The sequence below is a fragment of the Prionailurus bengalensis genome, chromosome E1 (assembly GCF_016509475.1).
Source record: "Prionailurus bengalensis isolate Pbe53 chromosome E1, Fcat_Pben_1.1_paternal_pri, whole genome shotgun sequence".
NCBI classification, from domain to species: Eukaryota; Metazoa; Chordata; class Mammalia; order Carnivora; family Felidae; genus Prionailurus; species Prionailurus bengalensis.
The window spans coordinates 43,847,523-43,865,537 of record NC_057347.1 but is presented as its reverse complement, the minus strand read 5'-3'; the positions used below and the strand labels follow the sequence as shown (position 1 = coordinate 43,865,537).

Sequence of the window (18,015 nt, the reverse complement as noted above, 5' to 3'; positions counted from 1 at the left end):
TCTCTCTGCCCCTTCCACACCTGTGCTGTCTCTCTCTCTCTCTGTCTCAAAAATAAATAAATATTTTAAAAACTTTGTTACGGGGCGCCTGGGTGGCGCAGTCGGTTAAGCGTCCGACTTCAGCCAGGTCACGATCTCGCGGTCCGGGAGTTCGAGCCCCGCGTCGGGCTCTGGGCTGATGGCTCAGAGCCTGGAGCCTGTTTCCGATTCTGTGTCTCCCTCTCTCTCTCTCTGCCCCTCCCCCGTTCATGCTCTGTCTCTCTCTGTCCCAAAAATAAATAAAAACGTTGAAAAAAAAAACTTTGTTACGAAATAATAGGTCCTATTCCATTTTGTGATAGCTGTGTGATCAGACATTTGTATCTATTCCATTTTAAATAGCAGAAACAGCCTCACCACAAATATCCTTCTGCAAGGAGCTCTTTCCATATTATGGATTATTTCATAGCAGAGTCCCAGAAGTAGAATTTCTGGGTCAAAGTAATAAATACTCTAAAAATTCTCCGTTCACCTCTGCAAGCAGCTTCCTGAAGGGGCTGGATCACTCTACCCTGTGAGCACCGCTGAGAAAGTCCGTTTCACTGCACAGCTCCCAGCATCAGGCGTGTAAAGAATCGGTCTGCTTTCTTTGACTTAAATAAATGGGGTTGCATCGTTGGCTTATTCTGCATTTTTTTTTTTATTACAGAGTTGCTCCTTTGCCCCCTTTTTGCTCATAGGTGACTTTTTTCCTACAAATGTTTACATCTTTATATATTCAAAGTCTTCCTTTGTCTTCTCTTCTCTGTTGTTTGTTTTAAAGTATACGTATTTTGAGGAGGAGACAGAGCACTGCGAGCAGGGGAGGGGCAGAGAGAGAAGGAGACAGAATCCCAAGCAGGCTCCGCCCTGTCAGTGCAGAGCCCGATGCGGGGCTCGAACTCCGGAACCGTGAGATCATGGCCTGAGATCACGAGTGGGACGTGCAACTGACTGAGCCACCCAGGTGCCCCTCTTCTCTGTTTTTAAACGTAAACACCACCCTCATCTGGGGTGAATGGGTTGGGAGAATATCTAACTCCACCTCATCCTTCGCACCTGCCGTGCCCCTAACTTAGTGACGAGGAGGCCACTTGAGGCCCCGGGAGGTTAAGTAACCTTCTCAACTCAGTGGTACAACCGCAGGCTACCTACCTACCTGCGTGACAACAAAGTTTCGCCCCAGCGGTCCTTAAGCCGGGGTTCTCATACACCAAGTACAAACAACACTCTCTTGTGAGCCTCAAAATTCTCTCCTGCCAGCAAGGGGCTGCAGGGACAGTGCCTCGGCCCCGGCCTGTGCTGGGGCAGCAAATGGAACAGGCTTTCTCACACGGCTTCTTAAGGAGCTACCACCGCCCTCTGCATAGTATCTTTGAATCCCGTCAGGCCACCCTCAGGTTTTAAGGAGTGGGACATGAACTCCTTCTGTGGGGATCATTTTTTACTCATCACTTTCCACTGGATAAGTCCCAGAAGCAGACTTTGCCTTTCACAAAGGAATTGGAGCTGTTTAGTATTAGAAAACACACGCAAACACACGAAATAGCAAAACAACAAAATTAAAAGGATAATGGTAAAAGAAGCAGAGGTCATCAGGACTGACAATTAGACATCATTACATTGAACTCCGAGCTTCCTGGAAGCCAAAGCAAAAAGGGAAACTCGATGGGCTACCTAACTCTCCTTATCTGACAATAAAAACCAGTTTTTCAAGGAAAGTAACGTTATTTTCTGAACTAATCCATTTAAAGAGATTCATCAAATGAAGCAAGTGACATCAAGCAATAATAAGATCTGCAATATACATACAATTTTTTTTAATGTGGCTTTTTCTTATTCCAGTCCCACACCAAAAGAAAAAAAGGGCAGCAAATTTTTTTGTGGGATTTGGCAATAGACGAAGCAGACCTGAATTACTGTTAGTCGTCAAATTAAGTCAACACCCTTTACAGAATGTTAGATTTACAGAAGGGGGATAAAAGAGTTGGCATTACGAAACTGAAATCCTGAAACTTAATTTCTCAGCTAGAACAATATGTGTGATATTGACCCTCAGCCCTGGCCAGACACTGAAAATCCTCATCAAAGGACAGAACAATGTTTTCGAGGCTCCAAATTTTGATCTCGGGGACTCACAGTCAAGGGAGAATTTCCTGTGGTCAGGGTTTGATCCTAGAGGAGAGGCTGGGGTGGAGGGTGACTAAAGGACATGAAGCTGTCCCAAACCCTCACTGGGCCTTGATCTGATTCCGTTTGAGCTCAGAGCTCTCAAGATGCTCCAGATGGCCCAGTCCTCCCCCAGGAGCTCCCAGGCTGGCCCAGTGTCCACTGGCTGTCCCCGGAAAGGCCTGTCTCCAGCATGGCCTGGTGCTTGGGGGGCCCATCTTGGCTCCACTAGGGTCAACATACCCAGTGCATCTTCAAAACGATGGGATTGGGGCGCCTGGGTGGCGCAGTCGGTTAAGCGTCCGACTTCAGCCAGGTCATGATCTCGCGGTCCGTGAGTTCGAGCCCCGCGTCAGGCTCTGGGCTGATGGCTCGGAGCCTGGAGCCTGTTTCCAATTCTGTGTCTCCCTCTCTCTCTGCCCCTCCCCCGTTCATGCTCTGTCTCTCTCTGTCCCAAAAAAAAAAAAAAAAAAAAAAAAAAAAACGATGGGATTTATACAAGATTGTTCAGAAAGATGCCATGTGCAGGGGGAGATGCCCAGAAGGTCAGGAAATTGCAGGGCTGTCCCAGGGGAGGGTCCCAGCCCTGTTCTGCAGGACGTGGCACCCTAGCTCAGGTTTAGCTTAGTTATAGCTGGCCCTGACCCAGGAGAGGCAGACTACCCCAGGTGCAAATTGACTTAATTTACTCCATGTAAAGGTCTCACGTGTCTGCTTTTTAAAAAAAAAAAAATTTTCTTTAAACATTTGTTCATTTTTTGAGAGACAGAGTGAGACACAGAGTATGAGCTGGGGAGGGGCAGAGAGAGAGGGAGACAGAATCTGAAGCAGGCTCCAGCCTCTGAGCTGTCAGCACAGAGCCCGAGGTGGGGCCCGAACCCACGAACTGTGAGATGATGACCTGAGCCGAAGTCGGACGCTTAACAGACTGAGCCACCCAGGCGCCCCTAGACGTGTCTGCTTTTTATTTTTTTATTTATTTTTATTTTTTAATTTTTTTTTCAACGTTTTTATTTATTTTTGGGACAGAGAGAGACAGAGCATGAATGGGGGAGGGGCAGAGAGAGGGAGACACAGAATCGGAAACAGGCTCCAGGCTCCGAGCCATCAGCCCAGAGCCTGACGCGGGGCTCGAACTCCCGGACCGCGAGATCGTGACCTGGCTGAAGTCGGACGCTTAACCGACTGCGCCACCCAGGCGCCCCGTGTCTGCTTTTTAAAATCAGAACTGGGACTTTGTCACTGACTCTAATGAATTTTAAAGATACAGACTTCAGTTCTCCAGGATGGAGACAGACACAGCATTCTGTCGTCATCTTGTGGTTGCCTGGAATATTGCAGCCCAAGGCTTTCAAGGCCCTTCAGCTCCTGCAGGTTTCGGCCCTGCCTGGCTGATCCCAGCCACTGGCCTGAACATCCTCAGAGAACGTGACTTTAGCTCCATCTGCTCAGAACCAACCAGACCACCCCATGTTTGGGCCCCCGTGCCCTTTTCCTGCCATGACTTTGTAATCCTTTCCCACCCTTGGCAGCCACGGGCACTGCCTTGGTTCTCCGCAGCAGGCAGCCTTGGCCCTGAGTGAGCTCCTCCTCTCCCACCCTGGGCGGTCCCTGGGGCCCCTGTGCTTCCCACTGACACAGAAGGGCTGCTGAGGGCTCTCCGCGGCGTTGCCTTAACCTTGCTGGGCCCTCACCCGCCCGGTTATTCAACTCTGATTCTCCCAACCTCAGTCCCCAGGACCCACTGACCATGGAGCCTGAGGCTGGCTCCCTGCGGGCAGTGCCCTCCTCCTCCTCTGTCCTCTCCTGTCCTGTCAGGGCAAACTCCCAGCTGGTTCACCGCAGACCCAGCAGGGACCTCCCTCTATCGGCTGGCAACCCCCCTTAGCTCTTGTGTAAAGGAACAAAACTCCAGCCTAAACCCATGTGCCCCTGGCCACCCCAGCCCTGTGACTTCTAGTTTTATTCTGCTTTTGGTCTGAACATCTCCAGGGTGTAGTTTCTCACTGTCTTCCTTCGGCCCATGTGCCTGGCACTCAAAGACCAACGATGGTTCCAAAACGGGCCTGTCCTGTCTTTTCTGACTTGCTGGTGACATATCACATTGCGGGGGACAGTCCATAACACAGGTGACCCTCAGTGATGCTGGTCAAGTGACCCTCAGTGTGGTGACCCTCAACCCTCACTGTGGGGGACCCTCAGTGGTGTGGGGGACCCTTAGTGTGGGGGACCCTCAGTGGTGTGGGTTTAATTTAATTCCTGGTATTTAAAAATTTCCCCTTTCGGTTACATGGACTTTCTATGTCCTTCTGTTTTTCTTTTAACGTGGGCTGGGACAAACAGGGCTGGGACAAACCCAGGGCAGGGCTGCAGGACACAGGGGCTGGCCTGGGTGGGGAACGAGCCTACGGAGGCCGGTGGAGGGAATCTGAAAACAGGGTCAGGACTGAAAGAGGAAAAACCGGCCATCAGATCCAGGGTACGCAGGAGACCCTAGTAGTGGGGCTTGAGGCCAGAGGCCAGCAGGATAAGAATTTGGGGACACTGGGCCTCAGCTTGCACATTGGGAACATCTGGGGAGACTCCCCGGAAGATCCTAATGGGCCGGGGGAAGGCTCTGGCACCAAGATTTTTCAAACAACCCACCCCCCGGCCCTCAGGTGATCCTCTAGCAGTCAGGCGGGAGGGCTGCTCCCCCAGGGAGCTGTATGCTTGTCTGCATGGCTGGCCTGCCTTCCCTTCTCCCCCAGCCCCTGGTGGATTCAGCTGGTTCTGTTAAAGTGGCCAAGTGCTTATCTGCGATTTCAAAAATAATTTCGTTCTGGGACGACTGGGTGGCTCAGTCCACGGAGTGTCCGACTTCGGCTCAGGTCATGATCTCACGGTCCGTGAGTTTGAGCCCCGTGTCAGGCTCTGTGCTGACAGCTCAGAGCCTGGAACCTGCTTCAGATTCTGTGTCTCCCTCTCTCTCTGCCTCTCCCGGGCCTGTGCTCTCACGCACACGCTCTCTCTCAATAAATAAACGTTAAAAAAAATAATTTCATTCCGGACTCTTCAAGCAATACCTGCTCACAACAGCAAATCGTGAAAACAGAGCGAAGTACAGAACAGTAAACAGGTGTTTTGCATTTTTTTTCCAACCGCTGATTTACATCAATCCTCTGCGGTTTTCAGTCTCTGCAGGTTTGCAAACTGAACCCTTTACCTCCTCCTTCGGTGTGAGCATCTGTGCAGGGAGCTGCATTGTTCTTCAGACTCACAGCGCTGACCCTTTTGCAGCGTAAACACCCACAGAACTTGCTGCATGCAGGACACTGTGGGACGCCACAGGGCCCCCAAAGGTCTCGAGGAGACCTCAGGAGACCTGCAGTCAGGGCCTTTTAAAGGCCTTCTCTGTGGATCCCATGTGCCTTCTTCTTTCCTGTTTCTTTTCCCTTCATTTCCCCGGGGGGGTTAGTGTTGCTCTTTGTCATGGCTGAAGGTTTCTTTGTTTCAGAAAATTTTCCGGGTTTTCCATGGGATTTAAGAGAAGCTGTTACTCCTCCCTTTGCCACTTTCCTGCCTCCTCCCCCAAAGAGTCCTGGATAGTTGCCCTCTCCCCTTTAACCCTTCGGTAGACGTGGACAGCTTTGTGCCTGCACCCCAAATTGGGAGCATTTCCACGCTGAGCATTGGTTGCTGGCTCCCTTCCACTGGACTCCTCTTCCCCCACAGACGGGGCAGTCCTGGGTGCAAGGGGCAGATTCCAGCCTTGGAAGGGTCTCCAGCGGGACATGCTCAGCCCCGGCCCCGAGTTCTCTGCAGAACTGCTGGAGCCAGGCCAGGAGCACCCACGCTTTCCAAGCCGATGTCGGAGGAACTCAGGGCTGGTGGGGGTGCAGCCTGAGCTGGTGGGGGTACAGCCTGGGCTGATGCAGGTGCAGCCTGGGGCCAGCAGGAAGAGGTGAGTGCTGCTGTGTGACAGCCCTCGGGCTGGAGATGCTGATGGTAACAGTTTCTCTCTTGCAGTGACGAGTCATTGTGAGATGCTGGTCACGGCCACCATCTTCTTGTAGGTGCAGGACTGGCCGTGTGGGTGTTTTGTTTTTCCTTTTTCAAAGCAAGGAGCAAACGGTCACTTTTGTTTTTCCTTTTTCAAAGCGAGGAGCAAACGGTCACTTTATGCCGTGAGAACAGGGCACACATACCAGACGCTGTCGGTGCTGAGGGGCCTGTGCGACCACCAGTGGCCAACACCCCACCACCTTGGAAACACTGTTCCTGCAGATCCCTCTGCCGAGAACCTCCCGGAGGGGCCAACTTCAAGTCAACACCCCGGCTGCCCCAGCTTCCAGCCCCTTCTGGAAGGAGATGGGCATCTTTACAAGGAGCAGCCAAGGCAAACACTGCAGAAAAGTAAACACGGGAAGTAAACAAGGCCAACTCTGTGGACCAAAGACCAGTGGCCATGAGACCCAGGGCTTTACCCCAGGAGGCACCCAGGCCTCCCGACTGGGCAAGACTCTACAGCCCCGGGATGGGAAAGGCCAGGGAGAGGTCCTGAGGCTCCATTGGGACCAAGGCACAGGGTTTCAATTAAGGCACCAACATGGACAGAAAGCCCTGAGACGCCCTCCCCTCACGGTGACCCAGACGCCAGCCAAGAGCGATAAATAACGTCAATACTGCAAAGGCCCCCGCTGTGGGGGAGGCGCATGGTTCTAACTAGAAGGGAAACATTGGTTCCGGATGCCGTAATGCTCCCCCCAGCACAGCCAGAGGCTCGTCGCCCCCAAGACGGCCCAAGCCCAGGAGGCCAAACACATCTGTGCTCCTAAGAGCGGAGTCGTGGTCCTCTGTCTCCCATACATGCCACCTCTTCTCCCTTCTCCACTCCCCTTCCTGGTGCTGGAGGGGGAGACAGGCTGTTACGGGCCGACCCGTGTCCCCCAAAATTCATATGCTGATGTCTTAACTCACAGTGCCTCAGAATGCGACTGTATTTGGAGATGACGTCTTTCAAGAGGTGGGCCCTTATCCAGTATGACTGGTGTCCTTCCAGGAAGGAGAGGCTGGGACACAGAGGCACCAGAGAAAAGACCACGTGAGGACACGAGAAGGCGGCCATCCACAAGCCAAGCAGAGACCTCATAAAACACCGGTCCTGCTGATAACCTTGATCTTGGTATTCTGGCCTCCAGAACTGTGAGGAAATAAACCTCTGTTATATAAGTTGCCCAGTCTGTGGTATTTTCTACGTCAGCCTTAGGACACTCATACAATGGGAGGGGGCAGGGACATGAAGAGGAGGAAGGGGGTCCAGGTCAGTCCCTATCTCCCACCACCTCACGCCCTTGGACGCTCACGTCTCTCCACCTTTAGGAAACCCAAAGATTTCATGAGTGTCCACCGGCTCTGAGGAATTGCTTGTTCCAAACGGCACCCCAAATTTCCTCAGAACTGAGGATTTGAGAGAAACCTCACTTAACGTCTAACGAATGCCAGAGGCACTCACCTATAGACTGCTTGCATCATGTTCTAAATATAAGGTTGGGGAACCTCTGCAGGTGCCTCCACTTTGAGAACGCCCAGGCTTTACCCCATGGAGAGACAACCAACCCTGCCGTCTCAGATACTGTCCCGTCAGCAGAGGCCCAAACAGGAAAGGAAAGAACCAGTACTTTCTCTCCCCTGAGCAGGGAGAGCACTCACGGCTTGGTGGGGACGCCCAAACAGAATGGAACCATGACGTGCCGTCTTTCCTTGAAGAGATCCGGGAAGGACTGGGGTGCCATGTGAGGTGAGAGTCACTGTGGGGGGCACCCACGCACCTTCTCCTGGTTGTCCTGGGACGGGCACACACCCAGCCGGCCTCTGAGCGCCCTTACCTTCCCGCCTCCTGGCTGGTGCTTCAGGTTTTCGGTGGAGCCGATCTTGGATCTGACATTCTTCAGGTCTGGCATGGGGACGGGGGCCGTCTGCAGGCGGCTCTTGGCTGAAGATGGCGACTTGGGTGGAGTGCGGACCACCGCCACCTTCTTGGGCTCCCGGGTCGGCGGGGTCGGCAGGGACGGGGTGCGGGAGCGGCTGCCGGGGGTGCCCGGGGAGCCGGGGCTGCTGTAGCCGCTGCGATCCCCAGATTTCCCAGATTCACCTGGAGAGAGAGGAGGGGGTGAGCCCAGTTCTTGGGGTGGGTGGGAGCCAGCAAAGGCCCGGGGCGGGGGCTGCCTGTCCTGAGGGCCCACTCCCAGACTCAGAGCCAGTTAGGCAGGTGGGAACAAGGCCAGAAGCTCAGCTAAATCAGCAGGAGGCTGTCCTTGCTCTCATTTCTAGAGAAATGTCTCTTCCTCTGGGCCTTGTTGCTTAGGGACCGAGATCCCCTGTTTCCCAGAGAAGAGAGTGGTCACCAAGGACCACCCAGTAGCCTTCCCCGAGGGGACCATCTCTGCCCCACGGCCCTGGAGTCAAGAGAGAGATTCCAACACGCTGTGTGGTCCCAGAGAAGTCATGTTCCCTCTCAGAGCTCAGGGGCCTCGACTCAAACAGGGAGAGAATTATAATGCCGCAGTGAGGGGCGCCAGGCACGGATGCCTGTAGATGTGCTTTGTAAAACCAGCACAATTCTACATGGCCCTTCCCCGAGTAAGGGTGACACAGTGACAGGACCAGGGGGGTGCCCTTGTCTGGGTCTGTTAGACCCTTTGCCCACTGGGTGGCTTCTAAGCTGTTCAGCAAGTTCAAGGCCTCTATCCCAGCAGGCCCCTGCGCACATGCCCTGACTCCTCTGTGGTGAGTGGGGTCGACGAATGTACGCCTGCTTCGTGGCCACCCGTCTCTAGCTCTCCAGACAAGCCACGCTGCCTCGTGCCGCCGTGCCCTCCCCAACAGCTCCTTCCCCCGCTGCGCCCATGCGCGGTGATCCCTGCGCCTTTGCAAACTTTTAGGAAGGCTGCTGGGACTGTTCTCTCCCCGACAGACTCAGTCCCGGGCTCCCTAGCAGCTTCCCCCCTGCACTTCCCATGCCCCTGTCCACTCCATAGTTACTATTCCCTCTGCCCCATGAAGCAGTGTTTCTCCAAGTGTGGCCCAGGGGCCCCTGCATCAGAACGTCCAGAGCCTCGAGTCAGAAATGAGACCCATAGGATGCAGATCCCTGGGCCGGTCCAGACCTGGCATGACGGAGCCTCCTGGGCTGAAGGCCTGTACTATGGGTTCTTCCCAAGCTCCCAGGAGAATTCCTTCTTCTTCTTCTTTTTTTTTGTTAATGTTTAGTTATTTTTGAGAGACAGAGAGAGCCCCCACTCGCGGGGGAGGGGCAGAGAGAGGGAGACAGAATCCAAAGCAGGCTCCAGGCTCTGAGCTGTCAGCACAGGGCCGCACATGGGGCTTGAACTCGTGAACCATGAGATCATGACCTGAACTGAAGCGGGACGCTCAACCCAGTGAGCCACCCACCCAGGTGCCCCCCAAGCTCCCTGGGGACTCCTGAGCACAATGGAGTCTGACAGCCACGGGGCTGAATGCTGTGCCGGTGGGAGGGCCCGGCTCCCCTCAGCTTTGGGGGTGTCTGGGCTCTACGGCCGCCTCCAAGCTTCCCAGATCCCTTGGCCCCTTGCGCCAGGAACCTTCTGTGCCAAACAGGGACCTGTAGGCTCCAGCCTGGAGAAGGATGGCTCTTGGTTGGAAGCATCATGTGGCAGCAAAAAGGAGACTTCTCCCATCAAGAGGACGGCCACCCCCATTTTTTTGAGTTTGAATTTCCACATCTGTTGGATGTTCCTAATGTCATCAAGCTCTGGTAACAGGACAGATGAAGCTTTTTTTTTCCTCCTTTTCCACATGGGGAAACAACAGACAGGGCCTCCGCTCCAGGTTCAGTCCCCTGTCCCGCCCCCCGCCCCCCAACCCGGCCTCCAGGCACACAGGCTGATCACTGGGCTTGGTGTTAGTTACAAACCCTTTCTGCGCCACGTAATTGCACATTGACCGTGGGCAAACCACTCAGCCTCCTAAGCCTGTATTCCCATCTGGAAAATGGGGAGAGCGGTCACAGCCCACAGTGCTGATTTGAAGGCTGGATGTAGTAACAGGAGGGAGTGTTTAATACATGTGCGTTTAATAAATGCCCGCAGGAATTTCACACCTAAACCTTGGTCCAAGCTTCCAGCACCCACCAGCAGCTGGAGACACATGCTCCCTGCCCCCACCAAAGCCTCAGCCGGAGTAAACGAGAACACGCAGGAATAAAAAGGCCCATCAGACAGACACGTCTGCATACGCCACACACGAGGAGCAGGAGTTCTGACGGTTCTGCGTTCAGGTTCAACGTGTGAAACGCACGTTTCAGAAGCAGGTCCTCTCCCCTCCGCTCTAAAAACCTAAGCCAGCAAATGGCCACACACGAAAAGCAAAGTGCCCCACGGGGCACTCAAAGCGGCCTCAGAATTACCTCGCTCAGATTTTGCCCCTGCAGGGGGTGGTTTTCTCTGCACTTGCTTGGTAGCTTAAAAAGAAAAATCCACAGGAAGCCTCATTATAATGAAGCTTAAACAGGGCCTCAGTGAGCTCTTCATGCTGTCTGTAGGCACCAGCCATGCCCAGCCAGGCCAGACAGCGGAAGCGAGCCAGGCAGGGAATGTGCTCAGGGAGCAGGGGTCCTGACTGGCAGGAGACAGGGCGAGGTGGCCCGCAGGGGAGATGTGCGCATCAGGAAGCTGCCACCCAAAAGCAGGTAAGACCCGAAGAGAAATGCATGTTCCCAGCTGTGTGAGTCAACTAGCTTAAGGCCAAGTAAAGAAAAGCAGGATCAAAATCACTTTCAAAATCCAATCACAATTCTGTGAATTACCCTTGTTATCAAATGAATTACATCCAAGGAGAGACAACCAACGCCTGTTAATGAGCAGCCATCCTCTTAGGCACCACCCCAGGGCAAAGCAGGCAAACACCACAGCAAACACACACACACACCGAGGACTCCGAGCTCCCTGCCTGGGCCAGCGCAGGTCGGAGAGACCACTGACTAGTCCAGGCCTCTCGAGACCCGTACAACATCCACAGGCCCCTGAGCACCTCCTTAAAGCCAACACAGGCCAGATGCCCCTTGAGTTGTGCAGAATCCAAACCCAGTTGCTTGGGACAGACCCCCGGGGGCTGTGGGAGTGCCTGGCTGTCTCCCATCCCCCAAAGAAGGCAACTCTACACTTTATAGCACCACTAGGAGCAGGAGCGGAATCGCTCCCTGCCTGGTTCCCCAAACTAACTGGGTTTACTCACACGGGCACAGGGGATCGGGCAGCGGGCAGGTGCTCTGCCAAAGGGCCCACTCCCAGCAAGTTCAAGTGTGCAAGGGCCACACCCAATGTGAGGTCACCCATAGTGACCTATCCAGAGACACGGAGCCACACGTCTCACTAGGGGGCTGAAAAACACCTCCTGGGGGCCCGCGACTTGGGGGTTAGAGAACCTCAGCCAATCTCCTTTCCTGCCACTGTTTTATTTTTCTTAATTTTTTTTTGACGTTTATTCATTTATTGGTAGAGACAGAACATGAGTGCAGGAGGGGCAGAGAGAGAGGGAGACACAGAATCCAAAGCAGGCTCCAGGCTCTGAACTGACAGCACAGAGCCCGACGCGGGGCTCAAACTCACAGACCATGAGATCATGACCTGAGCCGAAGTCGGACGCCCAACCGACTGAGCCACCCAGGTGTCCCATCCTGCCACTGTTAATCACACGGCTGCATTCTCCTCATGCTTAAAGTGAGCTGCTTAGACTTATTCATACAAATTCTTAGGGTCTTGATTTCTTCACTGATCAAAAGTGGGGATTCAATGATCTACCTCGGAAAATTGTCAAAAGGATTACAAAGAAAATGAGCATCTGGCGGTTAGTGAACTGTAGGTGCCCGTCAGCTACCAGAAGTGGCTGTCAGGGGCCTTCGGAGAGGAGGAGGGCACATGCTGACAGCTGCCCCTGACGTGGATTCCAGAATGTTCTTCTTACCGGTGCCCGGTGGGGTCTTTGGGGAGGGCGTGGTTTTCGCTGGAATCCTGGTGGCATTGGCCTGGCCTTTCTGGCCTGGAGGGGCCGCTCCCCGGGGTGTGGCGATCTTCGTTCCAGCTTTACCGTCCGCCCCCTGTGAACCGAAGCACGGCACAGTGGTTTTTACGATCGGGGAAGGTTACTATCACTTAGAGTCAGTGCCAGTCCCACTCAACCTCCTCGATTCAAAATGAGGCTAAGATCCAAAACGACCCTTCGCCTACTAGGATGCGACAAATGTTTTCTACAGTCTCATGGGTTTGCCGGTACACCAACCCACAGCCCCACCCAAACGCCACATGCCCTGACTACCATTTTCCACAACAGGCATCAGCATGAGTTGTGCTAATGTGTTCCATAAAAAACACAACAGGGCTTATAGTGAGGATCAAGCTCTTTATCCACCCAGGGCCCATCATGGGCAGGACACTCCTATATGGACAGCCACTTTCTGATTCTCTGTAGGGATTTATTTATCTGACTGATGGTGGTTGGTTTCACCAGAGAGCCGCGGAGACACCGATGAACCTGACCTCGAGCGCTAACAGAGCTAGGTCATTGTTTTCTTCTCTCCCAAACAGCCCTCAGGTTTCAGTGACTCCTGAGTGTGCTGAGAGCCTTTGGCGGGGTGAACACCAGCACCAATCGGCCCACCGGCCAAAGGTCCAGAGCCCCCAGGCACAGCCTGCTGACTGCGGGCAGTTACTGGCTTTGACCTTGACACATAACGCAAACTCAAAAAAGAAACGGACATTCACCAAAGACCACAAGATGGTTCAGCAGAGGAGTGACCTTGTGGGACAAGCAATGCTGTGTCCAACCCAAATGAGGGCAATCTGGAAGCTCTCTCCAGTGCCAAAGGGCGGGGATTTTCAAATCCCATGGGGTGCTGTGGGGGCTGCTCTGAGGGACTAACGGAAGCGGAGAAAAATGGTGCCACGCCCCCCTTTCCCCTTTCAACCAGACTTGTCTTTGCTCTACACGGTGCTTCCAGGTAAGAGTTTATCCGAAGGAAGGTCTTTGTGGCTAAAAACAACACACATCTGAAAACCATATGAGAGCAGCCTGATTCTTTTCAAAGGTGGTTTCCTTACCTTGACTTTCATCTCCTTTGCTCCAGAACTGCCAGTTCGGGGTGTGACAGAAGAGACGTGTTTAGGAGAGGAAGATGACTCTGGGCACACGGCAGGGCTGGAGGGTTTGATCAAAGGGTCTGAGCTACCAGGAGTGGGGCGTTTGGGGCTAAGGCAAGGCCTATTTTTCAGGGTTTTAGCAGAGGAAGGTGTGGATGTCTTAAACATAAACATAAATAAAATCAAAATAAAAGTCAGCACATGGGGGAGGGGAACAAACTGAAAAAGGACAGTAACTAAAAATAAACATGGCAGGTCATGGTTTAAAGCAGTGATCTCCAAACTGTGTGGATCACGTACCCTTATCCACCCTTCTCGTCCCTAAGAACAGAAAGCGGCCACACACCCTAACGTCCTCATACTTATCAGTGAAATATGTATACTATGATGCCAACATAGGATGTATATTAAAAAACTTATGTATGACAGAACTTTTAAACGAGAAGAGGAAAAAAAAACCCAATGGAAGTTCTAGAATGTTCTTTAGCCCATTGGACCTTCTTGGGCTGCCCCCCACCACCCCCACTTTGGAGACCACTGGTTTAAAGGTGTTTCATGCCCAAAGAGTTAATGGAGATTGCCAAAGCATATGATTCTTAGGGTGTTTTTCAAGAAAACATCCCCAATGTGTCATAGGTCAGAAGGGCCCCACTTTCTGCTAAATTCCAGGTGAGGAACTCATGCCGGCCTGCTAATCCTTGGCCGCCTTCTGCCATACTGAGAGTATCATGCTTGCTAAAATCACGACTGTGCTTGCTCCAAGTCTTAAAGATTCTGTCTCATACCTCAGGTCACACACACACACACACACACACACTTTCTGATTAACGTCTCAAACAAAACGTATCTTAACACTATCTGGCGAATCTTCATCTGGCCAGTGTTCACTCTTGAACACACTCTACCTAAGGATACAGCCTGGTCAGTGGAGCAGATGACCTCACGGACGGAGCTGCCCCTTGCAGGAGAGGGAAACTGATTGACGATTACTTGTCCTAACTGGCTCTGGGGTATTCTGACTGGGAAACTTGGTCGCCTGGAGGAGGTGAGCTGGGAGGAGGAGGGGTCACACCTTCAGGCATAAAACCCAGAGGCCTAGTCCAGATGTGTTTCAGAGAGGAAGTCAGAATTACCAAGCAGGGTCCTGACCACAGACTTCATTAGGCTTCTTGGTTGTGTTTCCTCATTGGCCTTGGACCCCCATCCCCCCAAATGGCTGAGGCCCTCTGTGCCAGCCAGCCATGGTGAGGAGGAGGCCTGAGGGGTGGGGAAAGGTGTGGGGGGAGGGACACAGGCCGAGGTCCTGGAGCTGGTGACAAGGAAGGTTGCGGGTGGATACTCCTCCTTCTCCAGCTGCACAAGCCCCCTTCTGCCAACAGCACTCCCCACCTGGCCAAGGTTCCTGAAAGAACTGACCCTTCGGTGTCCAGGGCGGGGATGTCTTACCCAAGCGTGCAAATGCATGAAGAAAGGAAGGCATGCACGCACGAGGCTGGGATTCCCCTAATGTGCATCACGACTGCCTAACAGCTACGGCCTAGGGCAGCTCCCGGCTGCCTCATCAGGGGGTCTGGTGATGGCAAACCCAGACTTCCTACAGGGCAGGCAAAACACATGCCACCCAACTCCTAGGGCTACACTCGGCATCTGAAGACCCCATCGAGGCTCTGGGACAAGTTAGGACCCAGACGCTTCAGGCAGAATTTATACTGGAAATTTTAGATGCCTTTAAGAAAACTAGGTCTTCGCCTAGAGCCACAGGGGGATTTTCTTGGGGAAACCTTACTGTCCAGTGACAGAAGAATTTTCCAGGATGCAAAGTCATTAAGGGAGGAAACGACAACTGACAGAAAGCCCTGAGAAAGCCAGCATGGCCGTGGATGCATTTTTGGTGCGAGCAGGAGCTTCATTCACGGTTCCTCGGGTTGGTTTCTGAAGACCGACCAAAGTTAACGTCAAACTGGCCCCATGGCAAGATTTCAAGATGGCGTCTACTGCACCACGTGTCCACTTAGCATTCAGGGGCGTGTATCGCATTTCCCTCCTCGACTATCCTTCCCAGCGTCGTCAGCCCCTCCTGGCACTCCACACCAATCAACCAACCCATCTGCTTAGAGTTCTGAAAGCATGCATCATTTCCTCATGCTTCCGGGTTTTGCTGTGCTGTTCCCACTCCTCAGAATGCTGCTCCCACCTCTGCCTCGGCAACCCTCCTTTACCTTTCCTTCACGGCCTACCTCACTGGTCCTCTTTTCTTGGGCTTTTCCAGAACCCTCTACCTTAGGTGAGAGGTCACTTCCTTGATCAACACTCCCTCAGCCACCTGAGTAAATGATATTCTCTATACACCTTAAATATGTGTGTGTGTGTGTGTGTACATATATGTTTGCTGATCCTAGATCTGCAGTGGGTAGTGTAAGATTCAAACTTTACTGCAGAAAATTCAAATGTATCTTCGTTTACTGTGAACATCGCATTTCAATTCTGCTAATGGCATTGCAGTTAGGAGCTCTTACTCATGAACCTGCCGACCGCCCTTCCCTGGCAGAAGCATCAAAATGGATAAATGCTGGAACTTGAAAAGTTTGCATGAAACTACAAAGCACTTTTAATGACAGTCATCCTTCCGCGGCAGATGCTCTGCACGTGTTACATATAGAAATTAATTCAGACAAGCATGGCTTCTCGATAAACTGGATGTTGGCAGAGGCTCACGGTTTCATCAGCTTACCTTGGCTTTTTTGTCATCAGCTCCCGTCCCATCTCTGCCTTTACTGACCATGCGAGCTGATAAGATACAAAATGAGAATGTAAGTTACCCCCATTTGCACAGCTCCCAGAAAGAGCCGGACGTAGTCAACGCTGATTTCTCGGGATCAGTGCAACGTGTTTGGTTCAGCTGGGCTTGGTGGGCATTCAGTTGATTTTCTTTCCCCTTCAATCTGTCTCTCGTTGTTAGTATCAACACAGCACACTGGGGTCATTGCTTGGAGCAGGCTGGCCGAGGGTGGGGACATGCAGAGGGGGTGCAGTGAAAACTTGTTCCAGGCACACGCGGACACGGGGGCAAATCAGGATCGGAGACAGCACAGACCCATCTCACGGGCTCCTTTCCTGTCTTAGCCAGGGTCAACCTCCTCCAGCAGGGACCACCTCCATGCCAAGGAGGGGCATTTGGAGGCCCCAGGGCCACAGATGGGGAAGCTCAGCTATGCTCCGACCTTCTGTAGGACCCCCCCACACACACTCATGCTGTCACCCAAGGGTCAGGGTAAGTGAGTTGTCTGCCCAGAGCCTGTCCCTCACTAATGGAGGCTACAGTCGCCAGCCCCAGCTGCCCCCTGACAAGCCCACTCCACACCAGCCCGGGAAGGTCTTACTGCCACCTACAGGCCCTCCCAAGGGGAGGAAAATTTCCATTGTCCAATGGAAATCCTTGCCATTTTCCCAAATTAGCTACAAACTAATTACTGTCAAACATCTTAGCAGATCATCTCTGGAGTTTGGAAACAAACCACTGCCAGCTTCTGTGTGTAAAAGCCGCACCCCTTGGTGAAACCACAGGTCCACCAGCACCATCTCTAACCCATCTTTTCCTTCGGTTGACGTTCTTTGTTGACAATTGAGGATAGATTTTCATCTTTGGTTTCAATATCATATTCCCCCCGCCAAAAGGCCAATGGGGTCTCTTGGAGGTTCACACTGGCTACTGGAGCCTGGATTTCTAGAGTGACCCGAACTGATAATCTAGCCCAGAGATCTGCACAACGTACTGCTCAGCAGCACCACTGGGACAGGTTGAAAAAACACAGATTCCTGGGCCCACCCAAGACTTGTAAGCGTAAGGTGGGGCTTAGGAATATGCGTTTTCATAAGAGACCCAGGTAGACTGGATTCACATCTTTTGCCCAAATCAACCACGGCCACCATGTCACAACAAAAGCAGCTGCTAAATATGCACTTCCCAAATCGGGTGCTACTGAACGGGTCCTCTTCCAGGAGATGTTAGCAGGTGGGATCACATAAATTTGGGAAATCCATACTCTGTATCTTTCTCAGAGGGTCATAATGTGCAACCGAATATTAAAGGTTCTGACAAGTCCTGCTGCAGCAAACCTCGCTTCACTTGGCTTAGCCTGTTTTTCCCAGACTAATCGGACCATGGAACTCTTTTTCCCCTGGGTACATCTATCGATAGCTAGTGTTCATTAAAACACCATTTCAGGAAACGCCCTTATAATCTGCCACATCACAGGTATTTGTCCCCTAGTATTTTGGAATTTAGGGTATCTTAAAATAAGATATATGATTTCTTTTTTTGGTCTTCAACTTTAATACAGGTTCCTTTATTTACAACATTTCTAAGTTCTCTTGACAAGTAAAATCTAATAAAAATCGAATAGAGGTTTGCAATGGATGGCGCAAGTAACACCCAGTTCTGGGCCCTCCAAACACGCGAGAGGACCTAAAGGTATGAATGCGCCCAACTTGTAGCCTGGAGGCCTCCTCTGGCCTCCTCATCTTCCTGACAGGACACAGAGACCCCAACATGGGGGAACCTCCCCTCCCACCTCTCCGGCTCCCCAAGGGCTGCTCTGGTAGAGTGGGCTGGGGCTGAGGCCCCTGCAATCCCAGCACAGGGTTCCCCGGGCTCTGCCGAGGGCGGGGGAGG

The 18,015-nt window shown here is 52.6% G+C and overlaps 1 protein-coding gene across 17 annotated transcripts in view; it reads right to left on the bottom strand.

Annotated features, from left to right (window-relative positions):
- MAPT (microtubule associated protein tau) overlaps window positions 1–18,015 on the bottom strand; it is a 101,053-nt gene that overhangs the window by 14,866 nt on the left and 68,172 nt on the right. For 7 of the 17 annotated variants that reach the window (XM_043584877.1, XM_043584880.1, XM_043584882.1 and 4 more), the window contains 3 exons: window positions 16,075–16,130; window positions 12,172–12,304; window positions 8,055–8,320 (listed from right to left, as the gene is read on the bottom strand). In XM_043584877.1, coding sequence (XP_043440812.1) covers window positions 8,055–8,320; window positions 12,172–12,304; window positions 16,075–16,130 — 455 coding nt within the window. Of the gene's footprint in view, window positions 1–8,054; window positions 8,321–10,615; window positions 10,670–12,171; window positions 12,305–13,304; window positions 13,503–16,074; window positions 16,131–18,015 lie in introns of all 17 variants that reach the window. The other 10 variants (XM_043584873.1, XM_043584874.1, XM_043584870.1 and 7 more) reach the window with 3 other exon arrangements.